Consider the following 25,898-nt stretch of genomic DNA (forward strand, 5'->3'; position numbering starts at 1 on the left):
TCTTCCCTGTCAAAGTGGCATAGGATCTTTCTGAAGAAGTCGAAGAATAAAAACTTCAGTATCTTGACAACACGAACTTCAGAATATAGTTTAAAGGTTTAATCATATTTACATCAATTACCTCTTATAATGACATTCTATGCTGTTGCATTTCTAGAATAGACGGCTTTGAGAAGACACAGAAGGGCATACCCATAAGGCACCATGATTCTCGCCTTCACAACTGATTCATTTCTTCTCAGGTAACATGATGCCTGAAGCAGTACGATTTTCTTACAATGTGCCTGCTTTATACTAATAATACTAACCTATTAGTAGATTATCAGAAAGATTTTTGAACTAAAATCTAGTGTACTAGATTACTGAGTCGAATAATAGCTGTACGAAACTCGATCATGTAGCTCCTCTTCAAAGTTCTGGTGAGTGGCAGAATACTACTTGGGCTTGAACCTGAAATCTGAACTTTGAACTCGAGTACTCGACTAAGTACTCGACTATCTAACATCCCCTTCTAGTTCAGTTTGACAAAATTTTGACTCCCATTTTTACATTGATCTGAAGTGAACTTAACTTCTTATTGGAGCTGAACTGAACTGGATATTTTATGAGAGAAGGAAATTAAGGGTATGTCCTCATTGACTAAACTCAGCTGAATTGAACTGAACTGAAAATAATCGTATGAGAACATGCCCTAAGAACTGGACTGAACTGAACTTATTGGAGATGAACTGAACTGAAAATAATCTGAAGAGAATAGACCCTTAATGTTATTCATAAAAGTGGACACATGTAATATAAAAGAGAATTTATTAATAAAAAAAAATGAATAAGTAATACATCTAAATTAAATTTTCAAATACAGTGATGCATTTAAAAAACGAAAAAATACACATTAACAAGGAATCTGTACGTGACCTTCAAGATTGTTCTATAACCGTGTAGATCTATTTTGACAATTGATGATGAGTATCAAACAAAAACAACGCAGATAGATGCGTCTTTTCTTACACTTAAATCAAGGCATGCTTAAATTAGTACGAGTACTGTTTATTTTACCATTTGTTTTCTATTTTTTTTACTCTCTTTGTGCACAAACATACAAAGATACAACTAAGCACTATGCTAAACACACTGTTTAAGGTACTTCTTTGTACTTTTTTATAAAGCAACCAATTTACACTGAAATATTTTAAGTACAAAGTGAAATAGTGAATCAACTATGATAAAGTCAGTATATCACGAGTTATATAGTGGCTTATGCATATTTTCTTTCTTTATTATGTTATAATAATATATAGTTGAATCATACCAAATGTAGCATACTATGCTTAAAAAATCATATCATAAACTTAGTGCTCAATAATAACTGTGTTAATGGAGGATAATGGAGGAAATACATCAAGGAAATTCAAGACTACATCAATAGTAGATGAAGCAAAAACTTATTGTGTTACAGGTGCAACTGGCTATATTGGATCGTGGCTCGTCAAGGCTCTACTTCTAAAGGGTTGTAAGGTTTGTGCCACCGTTAGGGATCTAGGTAAGTAAATTCCTTTTGTTCGTTTTTATTTTCAAATATCATTCGTCAAAATTTCTAAAGAAATTTTTAAATTTGTGGACAAAGTTTATAATTATAAAGAAGAAATAAATTACTATGTAGATTGAATTATTAAAGTTGTATATTTAGGATACATTCTTACATATGTAGGATTTGTTCGATCTCTTAAGGCTTAACTTGATATTGATTGAACATACTTTATACTCCTTAATTAATCAATACAAATTAAATGATACATAGTTTTTACAATTGTTGATAATTTCGTCAAAATTGATTTGTACTATTTCCTTGAAATAAAGAAAATATGGAGGTAATTTGCTTTATCTACAAATTTATTTGTTATGAGCTCCCAAAGATTGTAGGGAAAATGATGACTCTTATATGTTGTGAGTTTGTATAAAGAGTGAAGACTGAAGACTAACTCGAGTATATGTAGGGTAAGTTATGCACAATTAGTAATTTATCCAACCAAGTTATGCACAATTAGAATTTTGTGTACTAATATTTGAGGTATAATTTAGAATTATCTACAATCTACTCTGTTCTTTAATGACTAGCTAGATTACTCAATATAGTAGAGGTAGACAGTTTTTAATTTTTTTGGAAATCAAATCTGATAAAAGCATGTAAAACGCCAAATCTTCTCATATCTTTCAAGATGCATTGGGAAAATTCTCGAACCATTTGTTTTTAATTTAATTCCATGTACTCAAAAGCCATAAGTTACTCCAAAAACACCCTAAAACATTTTATTTACAAAGTACAATTAAACACGAATATTCAAACATATCCCTCAATCAAATCCTAAGATACACTTGTTGCAAACCTTTTATGGGACTTCGGCTTATAAATAATACACTTAAATGTACCTTAGATATGCACATGTGTAATTTTAAGGTATCTAGATTAGGGATGGCAATCTAGTCCGGATCCGACCCTACTCCGCCCCGATCCGAGGTAAAATATCCGCTCCGAGTCCGAGAAAAAAGTAATCCAAGTTCGACTCCGTTAAAATAATCCGACTCCGAGTCGGAGGAGGGTCGGAGTCGGATCCTATAAAAATCCGAGAAAAAAATCCGACTCCGACAAATGTCCGACTTTAACGGATTATCCAACTCCGACTCCAATAGATAGTGGATTTTTGTGTGGGTCATGGTGGCATTGGGTGTGGGTTGTAAAGGCCCAAATAGCCCAACATCTCAAAGTATATTGAATAATGAAAAAAACTCGGAGTCGGGTCGGATCGGAGTCGGAGTCGGAGGTCGGATATTGAAGTCGGAGTCGGAGTCGGATGTCGGAGTCGGAGTCGGATGTCGAATTTAACCTCCGACTTCCTGTCGGGTCGGAGTCGGATTTAGCATAATCCGCTCCGAGTCCGACCCGTTGCCATCCCTAATCTGGATCATACCCTTTCTAAAACAAACAAACATAATAAGCTTCTGATTTTTGTCGAATACATATTATTTCAATTCATATTAGGGAATACTTTTTTTCCAAATAATACTAAGGGTATGCAAGAACTTGCAAAAATAAACACATCAAAATATTGAAATGTTTATGTTTCTATTAGAAAAGTACTTCAATTAATCTCAAAAGCTCTTTGAAACGGATCGTTCTGTATATATGAAAGTACAGTATAACAAATTAAAGTAGTCCGTCCAACAATTAATAAATAAATCAAAAACAACAATTGAAATAAAACACTACGTATATATTAACATTGAAATAATATGACACATTATTTATATGTAAAAGGGACTACGATTTTCATCTTACAACATTGTATGAAGATTTTTGCTACATATATACACATACACAAACATAAAGAATAAGAGTTTAAATTGATACAAATAGCTAAAAATAAAATAAAAGCAATGTTAATGTGATCCAAACAACCTATGAATTGAAGATTTTTCATTTTAGGAATTACATTTTTGCAATGCAATTTTAATTAAATCGAGCAATTTCTTAGGGAATTATGGTCGGAGGAGCTTATTTGCTAGAACCCTTGTCCCCATCCTTCATGCTTTCTGGTGGAATAAGTATATTAACATCTTCTGAATCGATTGGCCGAACTTTGAACCTTTCATTCTTACAATTTGGTGAGCCAAGGCTTAGACTTCTCTTTAAGGTTCGTCCTGATGACTTTTCTTTCTCCGTTGTAATACTCTCCATAATCAACGAATTCACCTTTTTGAAAAACTCGGAGAGTTTAGAATAAAGTGACGGGAAAATATTCTTCAATGATTCCTCATTTTCACTATAGAGATGCCTAAATGGCTCCAACATGTTAACAATTCGTGGATTAACCAATAATTTTTCATTTACCATCCAATCATAATCACCTTCCTTATTTCCATCCGACTTTTCAATTTGATCAGCATGATCGTTACCCCCTTCCAATAATTCTTGCATGTTTGAACAACTACGAGAATTATTCACAATTTGAGGTGCATAATAAGGTACTCCGATATCTGGAGTCGTACTCACTCTTGGAAACCCTAATTGGGAACCAATATCGTGTACATAATGTGGACTAGGATTATGGTATCCCATAGAATGAGAAATATGAGGAATGAAGTAATAGTATGGAGTAGATGTGAGGTATTGCACATAATTTGTAGCCATTGTGTCATTAAAATGGGGTGGATAAGCATTAGTGCAAGTAATTGGAGATGGATACATATTGGAACTTATTAGTAGGCTATTTTGGTTTAGCATTTGCTCCATAACTCAAAAATTAACACTTTTGGAATGTAACTTGTAAGAGTATAAAGTTTGTTTGGATGCTAATGATTGTATTTGATATCTATCTTAAGTTTGTCCTTTCTTGGGTTATATATAAAACATTGTAACCTATGCTTTTTTATTATTTATTAGTAATGATGATTTATATTTACACATTAAGTAGTTGACCTTTTTCCTCAAAAAAAAAAAAAAAAAAAAAAAAAAAAAAAAAAAAAAAAAGAAAAGTAGTTGACCTTGTATGTAATTATGTACAAGTATATAACCATCAATGTCAAAAATTTCAAAGTATTTTTAAATACTTACATTTACAGGTGGAAGTTATTAAAGATAGCCAGATAAGCTATAATCTTTTGTCCATTTTAACATACCATCTTATAGCATAATTATATAATTAATTGTGTATTAGTCATCCAAATATGGTAATTGTAGCGTATTAATTTGATAGACATTGGTCAATTTCCCGTATCTTCTTAAGCAACTTTAGCTTATCTGCTTGATGAATTGCTAATATTACATGTTTAATACTAATCCAAACACTAAAATAATAACATATCAAAAATTGAGCTGTCTTTTTATTTCCTTTATTAATTACAATTAGTTAATTTATTTACGGAGTATATGAAATTTGACGCATAAATAATCAACAAGGAATAATCCACGTCACTAATTGTATCTGTGTTCATCCTTGAATTGGCCGGTTTAGCTAAAATATCCAAAATTTCGATTACATAATTTTCATTCTTACCAATTTTAATCCAACTTGATCAGTTGATCAAATATCCGATTTTCATTTTTATTGTTTACTCCCTCCATTCTTTAATACCTACAACAATTTAACTTTTATACTGTTTTTATTACAACTATGCATGACTTTTTTACTTTGATATTAATTAAAATCAAATGTTACTCTGTGTGTATGCAGTTAGATTAGTATTAAATGTTAATGTATAATATTATGTGTTATATTTTTATAACTTTTACTAATAATATTTTTATAACTTTTATTATGTGTTATGTGTTATATTTGTGTTAACTTATGTATGCATTGAGAAGTCAGTCATTAAGCTATTGCAAGTAATCAAGAATGGATGGAATAATTTGGAACAAATTGGGCATTGGGGTTTATCTTATAGTGAATCCATATTTAACTCAAAATTGGTTAATTTAATTGCAAATTTTTACATGTGGTTGGCCACATTGTGTGGTCAACCATTATGGAGTTACTTTATTAATGCTATAAAGATTACTCACTCGGTTATGGGTTACTAAGTCGGCTAGAGATTACTCACTTGGTCAGGTGTTGTTCGGTCAGGGATTACTCACTCGGTCAGAGTTATTAAGTCGGTCAGAGGTTACTCGATCAGGGTTATTCAATCAGTCAGGAATTACTAAGTCAATTAGAGATTACTCATTGGTCATAGGTTAGTATGTGTTATTGGAAAAGGCTAAGTTTGAAATTTCAAATTTGTAAATCCTACTTAATATGAATTCAGATCATCATATGACATAATCCAACATTCCTTTGAAGCTCGGAGGCACCTCCTTCATGATTCATGACCCTCCTAAATTTGTTGTGATTATTATAATTAATATCACCGCCATATATTATTATAATGCCTATGTTTATATGCCGCCTAAACCTTATTAGATTATGCTTACCATATTCCATTTTGCTTCCTAACTACATAATTTTTGTTTTTTTTTTTTTTTTTTACTCTAGAAGATTCCTAATTACATACCTACTTAATTCTTCCCAAAGTTCTTGCTTGGTTGACATTTAAAAAAAAAATTAAAAATAATAAAATAAAATAAAAAAAGTCAATTTTCTATGAAGTGGGAGAATTTAGATTATATCATTTTAAATTCTAATTCATTCTCACACAATAGAACACATAACTTTATATAATCAACCAAACTGTAATTCTAGGTATATAATATCACAAGAGAAACGAATTCTTAGACAATATGCTAAAATATAGAGAGAATTTGATAAATTGAATAAACTCAATCATTTGAATTACAATCATGATGGCCCTGGCCAATAAATAATACATCGTTCCCAAACCCGATAGAATTAGGAAATAGTCAAAGATATCAAAAAGATATTATGCTAGGCATAAAATATATACTAAGCATAAAATATGAAAACTAAATATATCCTAATAATTTCCCAAAATATATCCAAAATATATCCTCCAAAATATATCCTCCAATACCCCCCTCAAGTTGGAGCATGGGGATTGTAAATGCCCAACTTGGAAAGAAGATGATCAAACTGAGACTTCCCAAGTGCCTTAGTGAAAATATCTGCAAGTTGCTCCTTAGTGGAGACATAGGAAGGAGCAATTAAGCCCTCTGTAATAGCATCACGAACAATGTGACAATCAATCTCAATGTGTTTTGTACTTTCATGAAAAACTGGATTTCGAGCTATATGTAAAGCAGATTGATTATCACAAAACAACTTGATCGCCTTAGGGTGTTGGACACCCAAACTCAAAAGCAATGCCTTCAACCATTTCAACTCATGTGTGGTTGAAGCCATGCACCGATACTCAGCCTCAGAAGAAGAGAAAGATACCGTGGGTTGCTTCTTGGTTTTCCACGAAATAGGAGATTTACCAAGAAAAACTAGCCAACCAGTCAACAAACGACGGATAAGAGGACACGCCGCCCAATCTGAATCACACCAACCCTGCAAAGTCAGGTCACTATCTGCACTTAACAAAATACCCTGTCCTGGAGTACCCTTTAAATAACGAACCACCCTGAGAGCTGCTTCCCAATGCTCAATCCGAGGTTCGTGCATAAACTGAGAAAGAATATGAACCGAATATGCCAAATCTGGTTTAGTCACCGAGAGATAAATCAACCGCCCTACTAGTCTACGATAAGACTCGGGATATGATCCGCAAGTAACTCACCACTAGCAAGACTAAGCTTGTGATTCTGCTCAATCGGAAAACCACTTGGTTTTGCACCCAATAGCCCTGCTTCAGAAACAATATCCAAGGTGTACTTTCGTTGACACAAAAACAAACCTGATTTACTACGAGCAACTTCAATGCCCAAAAAATATTTCAAGGACCAAGGTCCTTCATCTTGAAACAGTCACCAAGATAAGCTTTGAACACAGTTAATGCAGCGGAATCATTCCCAGAAATAATAAGATCATCAACATAAACTAAGACATTAATCTGAACATTGCCTTTAGTGTATGTGAAAAGAGAATAATTAGAATAAGATTGAATAAAACCTTACCCTTTCAAAGCTGTAGTGAGCTTTGCAAACCAACATCTCGGAGCTTGTTTCAACCCATTCAAAGACTTTCTCAAACGACACACCAAACTCAAATCCGAGCTCTCAAAACCTGGAGGTAATTTCATGTACACCTCTTCTTCAAGATCACCACGTAAGAAAGCATTATGAACATCCATCTGTTGAATCTCCCAGTTTTTTGAAACTGCTATAGCAAGAAAAGCGCGAACAATAGTCATTTTTGCAACCGGAGCAAAGGTCTCACCATAATCAATACCTTCTCTTTGATGATTACCAAAAACAACCAAACGTGACTTGAGACGTTCAATATCACCATTAGACAAAAATTTCGTCTTATACACCCATTGACAACCTAGTGCTTTCTTGCCGGGAGGAAGATGCTCCAATGTCCAAGTTCCATTATCTTCCAATGCCCTTATTTCTTCTTTCATAGAACGTCGCCAACCTTCGGATTTCATTGCTTCTTTAAAGGATTTTGGATCCTTTCCCAAAACAACGGCTGCAAGAAATTTGCGATAATTCACAGAAAACATGTCACAATTTATATAGTGTGCTTGAGGGTAAGGCGTACCTGAAGGAGGGATTGGAGACGGAGTGGACGGAGACGGATTTTTAGCAAAAACTGAGTGAGTCACATAGTCACGATGACGAACATTGGGATTTTTTTCACGGAACCCCCTACCTAAGGGTTCTACACTAGATCGGTGATCACTCGACCCATCGCCCGATGGAAATCCATGGGGGAAGGCAGAACTAACGGGCTGCTGCTGGGAAGCCGACCCCGCGCCCACGGCCTCACCTCCCGCGCCCGTGGCTTCACAGCCCACGCCCGCGACATCTTCCTGCGGGGAGACAGGCTGTTGGGCAGCAGACTCCGCAGCCTGCCTGCGGGATGCCCCCTGCTGTCGCGGGTAGGCTGCGGCATGGTCTGTCTCGGGCTGCTGCGTGTGTTGGACAATATTTTCGACACTCGTGACAGCTTGTTCATTGATCTGTAAAATGCTCTCGTCGCCCATAACTACTTCATTATCATCAAACACCTCATACTCCATGAAATCCGTATGAACATCATTATTTTGATCAAAATTCGTGGACTCTATATTCACAACTTCTGGACTACAAAAAGGAAACACTTCCTCAACAAATTTCAGATCACGTGACACAAAAAAACTTTTGACTCAAGGTCATACAATCTCCATCCTTTCTTCCCAAAGGGATATCCCACAAAAATACATTTCCTACTTCGACTTGCAAATTTGTCCCCATTTGTTTTCTGATTATGAGCAAAGCACAAACATCCAAAAGTACGAAGGGCATCAAATAAGGGAGGTTTGTTGAACAAAATTTCAAATGGAGTTTTATTTTGTAACAAGGGAGTGGGTGTACGATTAATTAGGTGAGCAGCGGCAAGAACACATTCCTCCCAAAAATAAATAGGCAAATTGGCTTGAAAACTTAAAGCTCTCCCAATTCAAGAATGTGTTTGTGTTTTCTCTCAACTCTCCCATTCTGTTGTGGAGTCCCCACACAAGAGGTTTGAAAAATAATTCCAATAGCACTAAAATAATCATGCAAACAATTAAATTCAGTGCCATTGTCACTTTGCATAACCTTAATGGTTTAAGAAATTTGTCTATCAACCATAGCAACAAATGCTAAAAACATTCGAAAGACCTCAGTTTTATCAACCAACAGGTAAATCCAAACAACTCGGGAATAATCATCAACAATAGTTAAAAAATAACGAGCTCCACACGAAGAAACATGTCGATACGGACCCCACAAATCACAATGTATTTTCTCAAAAACCCTAGAAGCTCTACTATCACTCAAAGGAAATTTATCTCTAGGATGTTTAGCACGCATACATACCTCACACCCTTTAGAAAGATTATGTTTATTGCCACTAACATGAGGAAGTAACTTAACCACTTTTTCTGAGGGATGACCCATTCGACGATGCCAAAACTCCAAGGTCGTCCTTGCTTCACCCACATCAACGTGATTCACCGAATCTGAATTGCTAAAATAGAATAATCCGTCTCTCCTAACTCCCGTTCCAATCAGCTCCTTCGTTTGATCCTGTACAACACACATATAAGGGTTAAATTGGACAGTACAATTAAGCTCATCGATAATTTGTGACACAGAAAGCAAATTGCAACTCAAATTAGGAACATAAAGAACCCCGGTTAGAATAAACTTGTCCGACAAACGAACAGAACCAATTAAAGAAGCCAATACGGTGTCACCATTGGGAAGACCAACAGGACACTCTAGACACTGCGTATCAAACAACCAAGATTTGTCTCCGGTTACATGATGAGTTGCCCCTGTGTCAATAATCCAAGAGGTAGCATCAAATTTTCCATTCAAACGATTATCGAGAACATTAACATTACCAAGCAATCCCGTAATTGCATTTGAAACACCATGTACTGAATATTCCCCCCCCCCCCCCCGGACTCCAGAAACCACACGTGTGAGAGGGGATGACATAGGAGATGATTCATCATCCTCGGCCATATTATGAGTTTGGAAAAAAAAAAATAACCTGCTCTTGATACCATGCTAAAATATAGAGAGAATTTGATAAATTGAATAAACTCAATCACTTGAATTACAATCATGATGGCCATGGCCAATAAATAATACATCGTTCTCAAACCCGATAGAATTAGGAAATAGTCAAAGATATCAAAAAGATATTATGCTAGGCATAAAATATATACTAAGCATAAAATATGGAAACTAAATATATCCTAATAATTTCCCAAAATATATCCAAAATATATCCTCCAATACAATACTTCGTGTAATTTCATATGTTCAACCAAACAAGCACTAAAAAAACAAGGAAGAACAAGCAAGAAATTCAAGGAGGTTAAGCCACGCCACAATAGTTTGCGAAACTTTCCTACTTACTCAACATCAAAGGCCCATCAAACACTCAATGCTGCCGAGTAGTTTGTTCACCACACTCCATTTTTCTTAAAACAACACTCTGTCTCGATTGTACTTTTTTTTTTTTTTTTTTTTGAAGAAAGATTATGCATTTCCTTTTCTAATTAACACAAATACACAATCTTTCACAATTTCTCTTTATATAATTTACTTATCATAAGAACAAATCTACATATCCATATAACAAAGTGAAATATGCAGATGAGACAATCTTTAAAAGATAGATGGAATATAATATGATTGGTTTAATTTAAATCCAACCCAAATTTAATCTCCAAAATCTGGCTCAAATGGCCATTCCATATGTAGCCCAATACAGATATCTATATCATAATATACATGGCCCAATCAGTAAAGCCTCAGATATGCATTCTTGTAAACCTTTGATAAGTTATTATACATAAACACATTATTACACTAATCCAAAGGCGAAATTTAGAGGGACACTTGGCAATAAAATATAAAAAGTTTTCCAACTTATTTTTTCATTAAAATAAGGTTTGTTTTCAATTTATGATTTTGACTTTGTGCAAAATCTAAAATAAACTTCTTTAAATGTCAAATTGCCCAATATAACTATTACATATTTAATTATTTTCTTTCATAAAATATTTCATAATTTTTAATATGAGTCCATTCATAATATTATATTCTATTTCAATTTCTTTTTATAAAATGTATTATCATTATAATTATTTAACAACTATGTATTGCACGGGATTTAGGGTGTGTTTGGTAAAGAGCTTTTTAAAGAGCTTTTTGGCTTATTTTGTCCAATTTAATGTTTGACCGATTATAAAAGCTAATTTGGGTGTTTGGTAAATAGCTTATTAAAAGAGCTTTTTGGGCTCAAAAAGCTCTTTTGGAAAAAGCTCATTATAAGAGCTTTTTAAAATTAGCTTATTGTACAATTAGCTTTTTCTCTCTTAATTACACTAAAACAACTAACAAAAGAACTATTTACCAAGCATTTTTACACAATCAGCTAATCATAATCAGCTAGTCAAACCAGCTAATAAAATCAGCTATATCAATCAGCTACCAACTAATTACCAAACAGACCCAATCTAATATAGGCCGTGTTTGGTGAATAGCTTAAAGCTGAAACTGATTATGTTAGCTGATTTTGACTAGCTGATTGTATTAACTTATTTGACTAACTTATTTTATTAGCCGATTACATAAAAGTGTTTGGTAAAAAGTTGATAGCTTAAAAGTGATTGAGTATATGAAATAACCAATAAGTTAATTGTGGGGTAGGTAGTTTAGGTAGGATTTTAAACTAAATGAGGGTATAAGTGTCATTTCACAATAATTAATGAATAAGCTAATTGAAAAAGCTCTTAAAAGGAGCTTTTTTAGAAAGAGCTTATTTAGTGGAATAAATTCTTCAAATAAGCTACCCACTAAACATCTTGAATTAACTTATTTAATAGTCAATAAGCTAATATTGGTCAAATAAGCTAATTTTGCTCAAATAAACTATTAACCAAACACAACCATTGTCTAAAAACAAAAACAAAAAGCCTGGCCTTTTACCATGAACCCAACCCTTCAAGTCTAGAGGTTAGACTCCTTTTCATGTAATCCCTTATGACAAACTTTTAAAAAAAAAATTGAACGTACAATAAAGTGAGCAAAAATGTTATCGTAATATGAATAAAAGTTACCTGACAGACATTTAAAAAAAAAAAAGTTACGAAATGTTTATGGTTTATTAATAAAAGTTACCCAAAAATTGTAAAAGTGAACCTAAATTTGATAAAAGTGATCCCCGATATACTGTAAATTATTGTACACCAGATTTATACGAAAGTGACTCATCTTTTTTAGGCTTTATACAAATTAAACAAGATACAACTAGCATGCAAATAATCTCGTAAAATTTTTATTGGATTATGAAAATTATGTAGCGAACTGTTAATTACTCATTTGTGATGAAAATCCGATCCTTTTTTGTTATTGTAAATTGTACTATAAGAAGTGTATGTCTCAACTAAGGAACTAAATCTGTTTTTCAAAAATTATGAGCATTTCTTGAATCATGATGAATTATTATTTGAACTCTTCATATCATGTTAGAAAAGGCTTCATATCTAAAAACCAAATGGGAAAATGAAGACCGGTTGAAGCTCATTAAGGCCGATTTACAAGATGAAGGAAGTTTCGATGAAGCTTTGGAAAATTGCGATGGGGTGTTCCATGTAGCAGCTTCTATGGAATTCAATATTAAAGATCAAGCAAATATTGGTAAGACCTTATAAACAAATTAAACCCTTACTGCATTTCATACTCCCTTCAATTTTACTATGTAGTATTAGGTCGTAATATCTCCGTTAAATATTATGTGCAATTTTGAAATATTTTATATCTCACAAATAATACTCCGAAGTAGCACATCATAATTAACTGAGGTAGTATGTCACATTTAAAATTTAGTGATCTGAGTTTAACATTACAATGAAAGTTCTTAAAGTAATTTAGTATCTCAAAAATGTTAGCATGCATTATATTTGTAGAATATACACAAGTAATTAGTGAACAATAACTATGGTATCTTAATTTATTTCCTACATAAAAAAAATGTTCAATCAAATTATTTAAGGACGAAAAGAGTATGTACTCTTAGGTACATGTACATCATCACATATGTCATGACTTGTTTGTTCTACTTTATTGGTACTAATTTGTTCTGTGTTTGTACCACAAAGAAAGTTATGTACAATCAAACATCATAGACCCAGCAATCAAAGGAACCTTAAACCTTCTGAAGGCATGCAAAAGATCAAAATCAGTGAAAAGGGTGGTCTTAACATCATCCATTAGCACCATAACAGCTAAGGACGACGAAGGAAATTGGATATCTGTAGTTGATGAATCTTGTCAAGTTTCTATTGATCATGTTTGGAATACAAGAGCTAGCGGATGGGTACGTTTAATTAATTCATCCCTATTCTCTTATCTATAATAATATAATATAATACTCCTTATATATTTGGCGCCACATAGTAAAATTGAAGGGATAACATTGTATCGTCATGTATTCATTCTTCTCTTAATATATTTGGCGTCACATGAGGAATAATGACATGTCAAATCTATACTAATTACCAAATTTAATGCAAATTTATGATTGAGTTATTACTTGTGAAAGGATCACAATGGTAATGGAATAAACATATTAATACTCTAAAAGGGGGGGGGGGTTGAATAGAGTATGGGCGTTTTTCGCAAAACAGAAAATGTCAAGGCCTTGAGATCAGTTACAGGGCGGAATAAACTGATCTTTGTTTTACAAATCAAGACTTTGAAAACTATTTAAAGTAAAACAGTTAGTAAGCAGAAGGTTATAAACGTTTGTTTTGGATTTTGTTAAAACTGTTTAAAACAAAGAACGAAAGCAAGAATAAGGCAAAAATAAAAACAGAAATAAACACAAGGAATTGTTACGAAGTTCAGCACAAAGGCCTACGTCTCCGCCTAGGGTTGTCCAACCTGTAGGATTTTAACCAACTTTTATTTCTTCCCTTAGAGTTCTAAAGCAACCTAGAAGATCTCACTATCTTCTCTCCGTAGTACTTCCCACTACACCTTAAACACTCAAATCCTATAAATAAAAGCTAACACACTCAAACAACTTCGAGTATTATAATTTTACTACGAAGTGTATCACTCAAGTATTACAAAGTTTAGCACAAGTGAACACTCGTATTTTTCCCTCACTTTTAAGTAATGAAAAGTAGTAAACAATGAGAGAATTAAAGCTCTTAGAATAGCACAAGACTTCTTGAAAAACTTGGATAATGAAACCGGCTAATCTTCATGCTATTTATAAGGCTTTGAAGCTGACTTTAAAACGTTGCCAACAGTCTCTGGGTCTTCAACAAACTCCAGAAATTTCGAAGCTTTCAAATTCAAACTTCAAGGCTGCTTTTAAATTCAGCGTTTATCTTCCAGCTAGAAATTTGTTACAGCATACTTAGCTTCCTAAAAACCAGGTCAGCAAGCACAAGTAACAACAATATTTATCTTAAACAGAAATCTTATCGTATTCAGAATAATTCAACAACCAAATAAGATAAATAATAAGCTAGATAAATAAATACATTTGACAGAAAATATTAGCTTAGAAACATAAAGATAAAATCAGTTACTTAAAGAATAATAAAAACATAAACATGCTTATAGCAGAATATACGAATAGGTTAGCATACTTAGCAGGATATATTCAAATATAATTTGACAGAATCATAAAATAAGCTAAGATAAATAAACTAAACATATTAGCATATTAAATAAACATTGACTATTCATTTTGACTTCCATCATCCAATATAAAACTAAGTAGGAATATAAACGAAACAACAAGTGAAACAACAAGGTGGAGTCATCAATCTCCCCCTTGATGGAAGTCAAAACCTGTGACAAATAATAAAGAGAACAAGTATGGTTAGAGTAAGATAACATAAGGAGCATAAATAATAACCATCATTCAAAAACATTAATCATATATATACCAAAAACTTTCCAAAAACTAACACACACAAACACAGATGTTCTCCCCCTTTTTGACATCCAATCAAGGGAGAAAATGTCTGGAACAAAGGTTGAAAAACAACTAAAAAACATAAGTTCAAAGTTATTACAGACCAAAAGAAGCAAAATAACTTTTTAAAAAACATCAAGGCCTTGAAAATCAGAAATAAGCCTTGAGTCCTGCAACTCCCCTGCTCAACCAGCCAACTGAGCACTGATTTCATCAAGCTTCCTCTCATCATCTGCAAACAGGGAGTACATGGACTGGCGAAGATCCTCCATGCCAAATTCCAGAGCTTGAAGTTTTGAAGCAGGAACAGGAATATCAGCTTTGGGTTTATAGGCAGAGGGAATGGCAGCAAGGTCTTCATCAGAGAGGTCTGAGATGAACTTCCATGTATCCCTTCCAACCCTAAAAATTCCGATTTTGTTGAAGAGTTCCAGGCCCACACTAGAAGTAGTAAGACGATCTACTTCCTCTATGTCAACTGGAACATCAAAAAATTCGAAGATCTTTGGCAAAAGGTTTGCATAGGGAAGGGTAGCAAGACGAGTAGAGTTGTAGATGTGAGACATATATGTGAGAATAATGGAGGGCAGATCAAGAGGATAGCCATTGAACAGCAAATACAGAATTTCAAGGCATTAATCAGTCAATAATTCCCTTGAATTAGATCTGGGCATAATAGTTCGAGTCAGAAATTGGAAAATGATCTTAGGTTCAAGATCAAGAGAAGAGTGAGTGAGCTGCTTTGAGGTAGGAGTATTAGGCAAAAGAAATTGAGTCCTAGCAGCAGTAATACAAGAAATACGAGAGGGAAAGGACTTATCATACACAACAGGAGCAACCCCCAAAATTTCTGCCAGAATCTGATTAGTTAATCTAATTTTGATTCCTTTAACAATTGACTCAATTGAAGGCCCCTCACAAGAATTAACAAGAGTCATATTAAGATAAAATAAACGAGTGAGACGAGGGTATGCAAAATTAGGCAGAGAAGCAAGATGAACAAGAGAAGACTCACGAAATAGCTTGAAACATCGAAGCGATGAGGAATTGACAAGATCCATAGCAATTGGTTCACAAGAACAAATCTTGCGAGAGTGATACCCATCCTTCCATTTACCAAGGGTTGTGAAATTCTTGAACCATGAAGGAGGGAGAGAGGATGGAACTTCAAAAGTGTGTTCTTGAGAAGCCGAAGCTTGAGATTTCTCAGGAAATTTGACAGGAATGGCTTTCGATGGGGCTTCCTCTTCTCGAATTGATGAATGAGAAGATGCCGATTGTGAAGGTTCAGAGTATGGAACTTGCTTTGGAGCTTTCTTTTGAGCTTTGGCTTGTTTCTTTTTCTGAGCAAGTTTAATGGCGACATGCTTTCTTTTGGGCGCCATGAAGAAAGGGAAAAAAGAATAATGGAAGAGTGTAGAAGAGGAGAAGACAGAGGTAGCAGAGGAGAGAAAGAGTGGAATCTTTTTGGCGGATGAGAGAGAAGGAGTGAATGCAGGCAAGTATTTATAGGTACGGGATAGTAAAAGATTTTTCAAAACAGATTAAAAAGATATAAAGGTGAAAAGGTGCGACTGTTTAAAAATCAAATAGATTAAATGAATGTACGAGTTTTGAAAACGTTTTCAAAAGAAATAATAAATAAGTACATTGAATGAGAATTCACGAGAATAATCACCAAGTACTGTTCTAGATTTATTTATTTATTTTTTGGCAGTTTTACTTCAAGGCCTTGAAATATAGTTCAGGGCTCTGAAGTAATTTGCACTTAACACAAAAACAAATACAATTAAATAAATTAAGTAACGTACCTTGGCTCCCCCTACGAAGTTGCATCCTTATTTAGTATTCCCAACTCAAGCCGTATAAAATTAAATCTTTCTTCACTCAAAGGCTTGGTAAATATGTCAGCAATTTGAAAATTTGTAGGAATGAAAGAGATAGAAATGTCACCTTTCTCCACATGATCTCTTAAGAAATGATGTCGAACATCAATATGTTTGGTTCGAGAGTGCTGCACAGGATTCTTAGCAATTGATATAGCACTGGTATTATCACACTTTAAAGGTATTCCTGTATAATTAAGGCCCAAATCTTTAAGCTGTTGAGATATCCACAATATTTGTGAACAACAAGCACCGACTGCAATGTATTCAGCTTCTGCAGTTGATAAAGCTACGGAATTTAGAGTGCCAACTTATGAGAGATGATCCAAGAAATTGGCAGCAACCTAAAGTACTTTTCCTGTCTACTTTATAACCTGCAAAATCAGCATCCGAATACCCAACAAGCTCAAAGTTGCTATTTTTAGGATACCAAAGACCAAAGTCCTTAGTTCCATTTAGATACCTTAAAATACGTTTAACAACACTTAAGTGTGATTCCTTAGGATCAGCTTGAAAACGTGCACACATACAAACACTAAACATAATATCAGGTCGACTTGCTGTTAAATAAAGAAGAGATCCAATTATACCTCGATATTGCTTTTGATTTACTGATTTACCATTCTCATCTTTGTCTAAAGATAGTGATGAACTCATAGGAGTTTTTACTTCTTTGGATTGTAGCATATCATATTTCTTAAGGAGCTCTCTGGTATATTTGCCTTGATTCACAAAGATGCCTCCTTTATCTTGTTTGATTTGCAATCCAAGAAAGAAATTGAGTTCACCCATTAAGCTCATTTCAAATTCCCTGCACATTATATCAGAAAATTCCTTGCATAGGGAATCATTAGTAGCACCGAACAAAATGTCATCAACAAAAATTTGCACAATCAGTAAGTCACTTGCTTTGATTTTAACAAACAGAGTTTTGTCAACTTGACCACGTTTAAAACCGTTTTCCAAAAGATATTTTGATAAACGTTCATACCAAGCCCTTGGGGCTTGTTTCAGACCGTATAAAGCTTTATCAAGTTTGTAAATATGGTCAGGAAAAGATTCATTTTCAAAACCAGGAGGTTGTTCTACATAAACTTCCTCTTTTAGAAAACCAATTAAAAAGGCACATTTTACATCCATTTGAAATAGTTTGATACGGATAAAGGATGCAAAAGCAAGTAAAATTCTGATTGCTTCCATACATGCAACTGGTGCAAAAGTTTCCTCATAATCAATACCTTCTTCTTGATTGTAGCCTTGAGCTACTAACCTTGCCTTATTTCGAGCAATTTTACCATTTTCATCCAACTTGTTTCTGAAAACCCATCTTGTTCCAATTATTGATTTTCCTTTGGGCCTTGAAGTCAAATTCCAGACTTTGTTTCTCTCGAACTCATTTAGCTCACTTTGCATAGCAATAATCCAATCCGGTTCATGTAAGGCTTCTTTGACATTTTTTGGTTCAACAAGGGAAACAAAGGCATGAAAGGCACAAAGAGACTTTAAGTTTGCTCTGGTTTGGATTCCAGATTTTGGGTCAGAAATGATTGTATCAAGAGGATGAGATGAGGCATGTTTGAATTTTCTGCGCATTAGTAAGGGGGTAGCAGGAGGTTCTTGGAGTACTGTTTCAAGACCATGAGATGAATTTTGGCTCGATTCAGGTTCAGGTTCAAGGTCTTGAGATAAGCTTTCAGGGCTTTGAGGAGGAGAAACAGAGGATTGATTTAATTCTTCTGTGGTTTAAATGGGTTCTTGGATGTTCTGGGTAGGGCGCATTGCTGGAGCTTCTGCTGCTTCTTTATCACTTTCATCATCTATTTCTGGTTCCTCGTATAACCTTTTTGGTCTTAAAAGAACCTTTAACCTGTTTACCTCGAGCACATGCTTTGCACAGCCCTTTTTCTTTGAAATTTAATTCAGGCAAGCCACGCACTAAACTCTGTATAGACAGCTTTTTCATAGTATGCATGTTAATATGTCCAAGTCTTCTGTTCCAAAGCCTTGTATTTTCAGTCAGGGCCTTGAGACACTTCAGACTAGAACTTTCAACAAGATTAGAATGAAACGAATACACATCATTATTTCTAGGAGCAGTTAGAATGATCTTACCACCTTTGTCACGCACTTCACATTTTTCACTATCAAATATTACCTCGTTGCCTTTGTCTCACAGTTGAGAGATGCTTAAAAGATTGTACTTCAATCCATCAACTAGATAGACATCATCAATGGAGTTAAATGCATCACCTCCAATTTTGCCAATGCCAACGATATTGCACTTCTTTTTGTCTCCAAGGGTTATTGTTCCACATAGATTAGTTTCAACCTTAGAGAATAAAGAAGAATTTCCACTCATGTGCCGAGAACATCCACTATCTAAAATCCATCTATAATCTTTCTTTTTCAAGCTCTCCTGCAAAATAACAAATTATCAAACCTTTCTAGACCAAACTGCAAATTTGGAATCATATTCGGGATAGACCATGTTTGGTGGTCTAGTTCCCTTAACTACCCAGATTTGCTTAATTTGGTCTCGAGTAAAATAAGGAAATGAATGTTTGATAATATGAGGATCTTTCCTTTTGAAAGGACAAGTAAGCTTGGTATGACCTTTTTTGCAACAATAAAAACAGGTAGGACCATTTAAACTTCCTTTGGCTTTAACAAAAACAGTAGGTTTCTTTTTGTCAAGATATTTGTTAAAACCAAGTCCAGTTTTGTCTCTGGATCCTCGTGCTTTGTCCAAAATTTTGTTAAAATCATTTTCAGAATTTGAAAGTTTATTTAAAAGACTTTGCTGATTTGAACACTTTTAAAAAAGACTTTTCTTCTCGTTTTCAAGACTATAATTACAGTAATTTAGAGAAGTGAGTTTTTGTTTCAAAGTACTGTTCTCGGTTTTCAAGGCCTTGATATGAGTTTCAGACACTTTGACCTTGTTTTCGAGAGCTGTATAAGCTTCTTTTAAAACAGAAACTTCTTTGATTAAATTCTCAGTAGTTTCAACTTGCGTACGGAGTTTTTCTTTCAAAATTTTTGACTCTTGAATCAAGCTTTCCTCATTGATAATCATATTATGCAAGAATTCAGAAAGAATATTTGAAGGACTAGACATGAGATTATTTACAATTACCTGAAGATGTTCCTCTTTAGAAGTGTCTTTTTCTGCCATTAGACATAGGTTGGCTTGATCATCATCGTCTGAATCACTTGAGTCAGAATCGCTCCAAGATGCCACCATAGCCTTTTTCTTGAATTCCTTTTTGTAGGGCTTAGACTTCTTTCTTTGAGGACAATCTCGTACAAGGTGATCTTCTTCACCACATTCATAGCATTCTAGGTATTGAGTTTGTTGTATGTCTTTCCCTTAGCCTTTTCTTGGCGATTGCTGTATCGATCAGATTTTCCATGATTTCTTTCTTTTGAGAACTTCTTCTTCATTTTGAGGATTTTGGTAAGACTCCTTGAGAGAAGAGCAAAGGGGTCTTCATCATCATCTTCATCCGAATCTTCCTCTATCTCTTCTTCTTTCTTGGCTTTGAGAGCTAGCCCCTTTGTGGATGAGGCAGGCTCTCCATCTTCTTCATCAAAGGACATTTCATGGGTAATTAATTTTCCCAATAGATCATCAAGAGGAAGGGTTCTTAGATCTTAAGCTTCTTCAATTGTTGTAACTTTAGGACCCCACTTTGCTTTTGGAAGACATCGAAGGATCTTTCTCACTTTTTCTTCATTTGAGAAAAACCTGCCAAGAGAATCAAGATTGTTAATAATTTGAGTGAATCTAGTAAACATTTCTTTAATAGATTCATTTGAAAGCATTTTAAAAAGTTCATATTGTCGAAGGAAAATGCTGATTTTGGTCTCCTTGACTTGGCTTGTTCCTTCATATGTGACTACGAGCTTATCCCATATCTCCTTGGCACTTTTGCATGTAGACACACGGTTGAATTCATTAGCATCTAGTCCACAATACAACAAGTTCATAGCACGATAATTCTTTGCAACACTTTCAAGATCCGTTTGGTTGAACTCATCATCATTCTTAGGAACGGCTACTCCACTTTCAGTGGTCTTCATAGGAACTTTAGGACCCTTCTTGATAATCTCCCAGAGTTCAAGGTCTTGATCAATCACGAACATTTGCATCAATGACCTCCAATGAGCAAAGTTTTTGCCACAAAAGAGAGGAGGGCGATTTGCGGATCGACCTTGAGCGAAGCCTCCATCACCAATGGAATTCATCTTCACAGATTGTTAGATCTTTACGTGAATACCTGCTCTGATACCAAATGAAAGGTTCACAATGGTAATGGAATAAACATATTAATACTCTAGAAGGGGGGGTTGAATAGAGTATGGGCGTTTTTCGCAAAACAGAAAATGTCAAGGCCTTGAGATCAGTTACAGGGCGGAATAAACTGATCTATGTTTTACAAATCAAGACTTTGAACACTATTTAAAGTAAAACAGTTAGTAAGCAGAAGGTTATAAACGTTTGTTTTGGATTTTGTTAAAACTGTTTAAAACAAAGAACGAAAACAAGAATAAGGCAAAAATAAAAACAGAAATAAACACAAGGAATTGTTACGAAGTTCAGCACAAAGGCCTACGTCTCCGCCTAGGGTTGTCCAACCCGTAGGATTTTAACCAACTTTTATTTCTTCCCTTAGAGTTCTAAAGCAACCTAGAAGATCTCACTATCTTCTCTCCGTAGTACTTCCCACTACACCTTAAACACTCAAATCCTAGAAATAAAAGCTAACACACTCAAACAACTTCGAGTATTATAATTTTACTACGAAGTGTATCACTCAAGTATTACAAAGTTTAGCACAAGTGAACACTCGTATTTTTCCCTCACTTTTAAGTAATGAAAAGTAGTAAACAATGAGAGAATTAAAGCTCTTAGAATAGCACAAGACTTCTTGAAAAACTTGGATAATGAAACCGGCTGATCTTCATGCTATTTATAAGGCTTTGAAGCTGACTTTAAAACGTTGCCAGCAGTCTCTGGGTCTTCAACAAACTCCAGAAATTTCGAAGCTTTCAAATTCAAACTCCAAGGCTGCTTTTAAATTCAACGTTTATCTTCCAGCTAGAAATTTGTTACAGCATACTTAGCTTCCTAAAAACCAGGCCAGCAAGCACAAGTAACATCAATATTTATCTTAAACAGAAATCTTATCATATTCAGAAAAAATTCAACAACCAAATAAGATAAATAATAAGCTAGATAAATAAATACATTTGACAGAAAATATTATCTTAGAAACATAAAGATAAAATCAGTTACTTAAAGAATAATAAAAACATAAACATGCTTATAGCAGAATATACGAATAGGTTAGCATACTTAGCAGGATATATTCGAATATAATTTGACAGAATCATAAAATAAGCTAAGATAAATAAACTAAACATATTAGCATATTAAATAAACATTGACTATTCATTTTGACTTCTATCATCCAATATAAAACTAAGTAGGAATATAAACGAAACAACAAGGTGGAGTCATCAATTTGAACCATTATTGAACTTAAGAATGGCATATACCATCAAACTATTAATATTTATTGACTTATTGTGATTAATAAAAATGATTTAATTTTCTACGCGTTATGGTTTTTTAATATGACTGTTACGCTCTTTAATTCGTAACTTTGTATTAACTACATGTTTAGAGAGTACAAAGGTGGAATGAGAATCGATTCCAAGATTTTCAAAAATCGGGAGAAAAGCTCTAATCACTTAAGCTATCCCTTACTTTCACTCCGTATTAAATAATTTGACGTATATATAAAACAATACTATGAAGTATGTCTAAGGCCCAAACCGTTCATAAAATTCGACGAGTATACATGTGAAGTTGTGAACACATATTTTAGAATAATAGTTTTATACTTTTATGTTTGAATAATTATCTATGTTCGACTTTTAGGTTTATGTATTATCAAAGCTTAGCACCGAGGAAGCAGCGTTTAAGTTTGCTAATGAGAACGGACTTGACCTTGTATCAGTCATCACTACCACCGTAGCCGGCCCCTTCCTTACCTCGACCGTTCCATCGAGTGTTCGAGTCCTCTTATCACCCATAACAGGTACGATTCTCTTCTATTCAGCTGGATTTGTATTCTAGATTTAATTCGATGGTTTTTTAAGTTAGGTGTGTTCATAGTTTGAAAAAAAAAAAAAAACACAGTAGGTTAGTCTTGTTATGTCATATACTCATATAGTCATATACACACTAATATTAAATTCTTGTTATACTCTAAATCAACGTGCAAGTCATTTTATTTTGTTATGGTCATGAATATGCGACCTTAAATCATATTCCAAGTATAAGTCTTACAGAAATTAATAGCAAATTTGACCTTGAATATACTGAGTAATACATCTGACTTTTTTATGGTATGGAGTGGAGGATTTAGGCATAGTTTAATTTGGTTGGAAAAAATGTTGAAAACAGTGAATTGTCGAAATCATCATCACATCAACTCGGGTCAAATTGCTTGACCATCAATTTCTAGAGTAACATGGCAACATTATAATGATGCAAAACATCCTTTTATTAAATAATCATTTAAATGTATAAAGGGATAGTAAATGAATAAAATGATAGTTTAACTAGTTAAAGCTTCTTTCCCTATTGTACTGTATATCCTATATGAGATCAGGGATGGTATGGGTTTGATTCTCGTCATTGTAAGAAGCTAGACAAAAGTATTTCCTCTGTTTTATAATTGTGCGTGATTTTGTCATTTACTCCTAAACTTATACTCCCTTTGTGTTCAAATAAATAAAACATTTTCTTTTTCCAGCCATGCTTAAATAAATGAAATGTTTCTAACTTCTCTATTTTTAATAAGGATCTTGCTAACGTGGTATTAATGTTCATTTAAAATAGTACCTAAGGTTTTTTCAAAAAATAATAATAATAATAATACCTAAAGTGGTATTAATTTGGGAAATCATGACAAAATCACGCGTCGATCGGTGTAATTAATGTTCATTTTAATTTAATCTTTCTACTTTTAGGTAGCTTATTACCGTGGCGTTCGTTAGCTTTTTCCTTTTTATAATTCTCTATATTTTTAATAGCATGCATTCTAATAACTAATAGTCTTCACAAAACGCCTTACTTTCTTCTCTTTCCTCAACTAGTACCCCACTACCTATTATTTTAATAAATTTAACTAACCTTTCTATAACTCCGTAAAGTCAAAACGATTTATTTATTCAACTTAATTAGTCGATTGTTCTTAATACTACATAGGCGATCCTGAGCTATTCCCAATTTTAAAAGCCGTGAACGCGAGAATGGGCTCAATTGGCTTAGTACACATTGAAGACATATGCAATGCTCACATATTTCTTATGGAACATCCAAACTCCGAAGGCCGTTACATGTGTTGCACTCAAAATTGTCATATGTCACAATTATTGGAACTTCTTGCTCAATCATATCCTAGTACATCAAATATGAACTGGTAATAGTGTAATACTTAATATTATTTCATCTTTTATATGTCATCTTTCATTAATTGTTGTCTTTTTGCATGATCACTGATTTTCTATGGTACGTCGTTTTCGATTATGTAGGTCGAATGATGAAGGTATCGTACCATCTGTTATTTCATCAAAGAAATTGAAGGATTTGGGATTTGAGTATAAACATGACCTAGTAACTATTATCAACCATACTATCAAGCAATTTATGGAATGTGATTACCTACCTTCCTTTGAATAGTTATGATTTATTTGTTTCCTATGAATTTTGTCAATCTATGAGGAAAAGAACTAGGAATATATATCAAACAATGCATCTTATTTGATATTTTTTATGAAAATATTGTACTAGCTAGTATTTGGAAAATCAATTGTTTGTTTATACTAAGACCATGTTAATAAAGGTTATTAAATTTAGAGTGCCTACACAAATTTCACAATTGTATTTAGATTTGTTCAATATTCATGTCCATGAGCTCAGGTGCATAGATTTGGAGGGAAAATAATGAGTAAGAGGAAAACCCATGCTTTAATAGCTTAAATAAATGAGTAGTATAATTATGAGACGTCTCAAAGTAACATTATCTTTAATAAATAAATTTTTACTATCACTCCAATAACAGAGCAATTGATATCAATCAATTCAAATTTAAGTGTCAAATGTCTTACTACTAGTATTAAGATAGCTAAGTACAAGTGTACAACATCAAACTAGTGAGTTGACATGTGAATCGGCTTAACCGGACCCACTATCATCACTATCCCCAAGACCCCAACAGCTTAAAAAAGAGATTAGGATACCAACATGATTTTTACTTGTTTATCCTTAAAAACCAAGGTGTTAATATAGTCAGTTCATAGGTAGGTGCTATAGTTAGCTTAACTAGTTGTTGGTTCTTAGAGCTTCAGTATCCTCTTCATCAAGAAAGTATGGACCGATCAACCTTCTTTCTGTCTTTATTCCTAAAGAACAATACATTTTAAAGCTAGGATAATAACATCTTTAACTTTTTCATTTACATACATACAAAATAAGATGGCCTATATATAGTCAAGGATATGACAAGCTAAACTAGTTGATTGTACTATTGTGTTAGTAGTCTTCCAATATTACATGTCAAATTTTGTTTAAGACTGTTAGCACCTAGACGTTTGTGAAAGCCAACAACATCCTACAGTAAATTTTTCCTTTTTTAATTATCGTATTACATGTTTAAATGGAATTATCAATGGAGCTAATTAATTCCGAACAAAGAGGGTGAATTAAAACAACGCTTTTTATTCCCTAAACCAATACCGGACCGGGTCAAAGGGTTTTAGACAACTGTCTTGTTATATTTGGCAATGTCGTGTGCCCTTATTTATGTCCACTTTGTCTTATATCTTGTTTGCTAACAACAGC

General features: G+C 33.8%; 2 protein-coding genes across 2 annotated transcripts; one reads left to right on the forward strand and one right to left on the reverse strand.

The window, feature by feature from the left end:
* The first annotated feature begins 1,288 nt into the window (after positions 1 to 1,288).
* On the forward strand, positions 1,289 to 24,915 carry LOC110720104 (putative anthocyanidin reductase). Its single transcript, XM_021899104.1, has 6 exons — positions 1,289 to 1,540; positions 12,632 to 12,799; positions 13,261 to 13,478; positions 22,929 to 23,088; positions 24,264 to 24,477; positions 24,590 to 24,915. Exons 1-6 carry the CDS (start codon positions 1,375 to 1,377, stop codon positions 24,735 to 24,737), a joined length of 1,074 nt encoding a protein of 357 aa, XP_021754796.1. The 5' UTR covers positions 1,289 to 1,374; the 3' UTR covers positions 24,738 to 24,915.
* LOC110720105 lies at positions 18,546 to 20,366 on the reverse strand. The gene is made up of 2 exons (XM_021899105.1): positions 20,118 to 20,366; positions 18,546 to 19,397 (listed from the first exon to the last, which is right to left on the reverse strand). Exons 1-2 carry the CDS (start codon positions 20,223 to 20,225, stop codon positions 19,152 to 19,154), a joined length of 354 nt encoding a protein of 117 aa, XP_021754797.1. The 5' UTR covers positions 20,226 to 20,366; the 3' UTR covers positions 18,546 to 19,151.
* Positions 24,916 to 25,898: the final 983 nt, after the last annotated feature.

The sequence above is a fragment of the Chenopodium quinoa genome, unplaced genomic scaffold (assembly GCF_001683475.1).
Source record: "Chenopodium quinoa cultivar QQ74 unplaced genomic scaffold, ASM168347v1, whole genome shotgun sequence".
NCBI lineage: Eukaryota > Viridiplantae > Streptophyta > Magnoliopsida > Caryophyllales > Amaranthaceae > Chenopodium > Chenopodium quinoa.

Excerpts from the sequence above, each read along its gene's own strand:
- LOC110720105 (XM_021899105.1), bottom strand. The coding sequence starts at position 20,225 with ATGGTGGCATCTTGGAGCGATTCTGACTCAAGTGATTCAGACGATGAT. Across the intron at positions 19,398-20,117 it reads CTAAAGAGGAACATCTTCAG|GAGAGCTTGAAAAAGAAAGA; the intron begins GTAATTGTAAAT and ends GTTATTTTGCAG.
- LOC110720104 (XM_021899104.1), top strand. The coding sequence starts at position 1,375 with ATGGAGGATAATGGAGGAAATACATCAAGGAAATTCAAGACTACATCA. Across the intron at positions 1,541-12,631 it reads TGCCACCGTTAGGGATCTAG|AAAAGGCTTCATATCTAAAA; the intron begins GTAAGTAAATTC and ends ATATCATGTTAG. Across the intron at positions 23,089-24,263 it reads CCTCTTATCACCCATAACAG|GCGATCCTGAGCTATTCCCA; the intron begins GTACGATTCTCT and ends AATACTACATAG.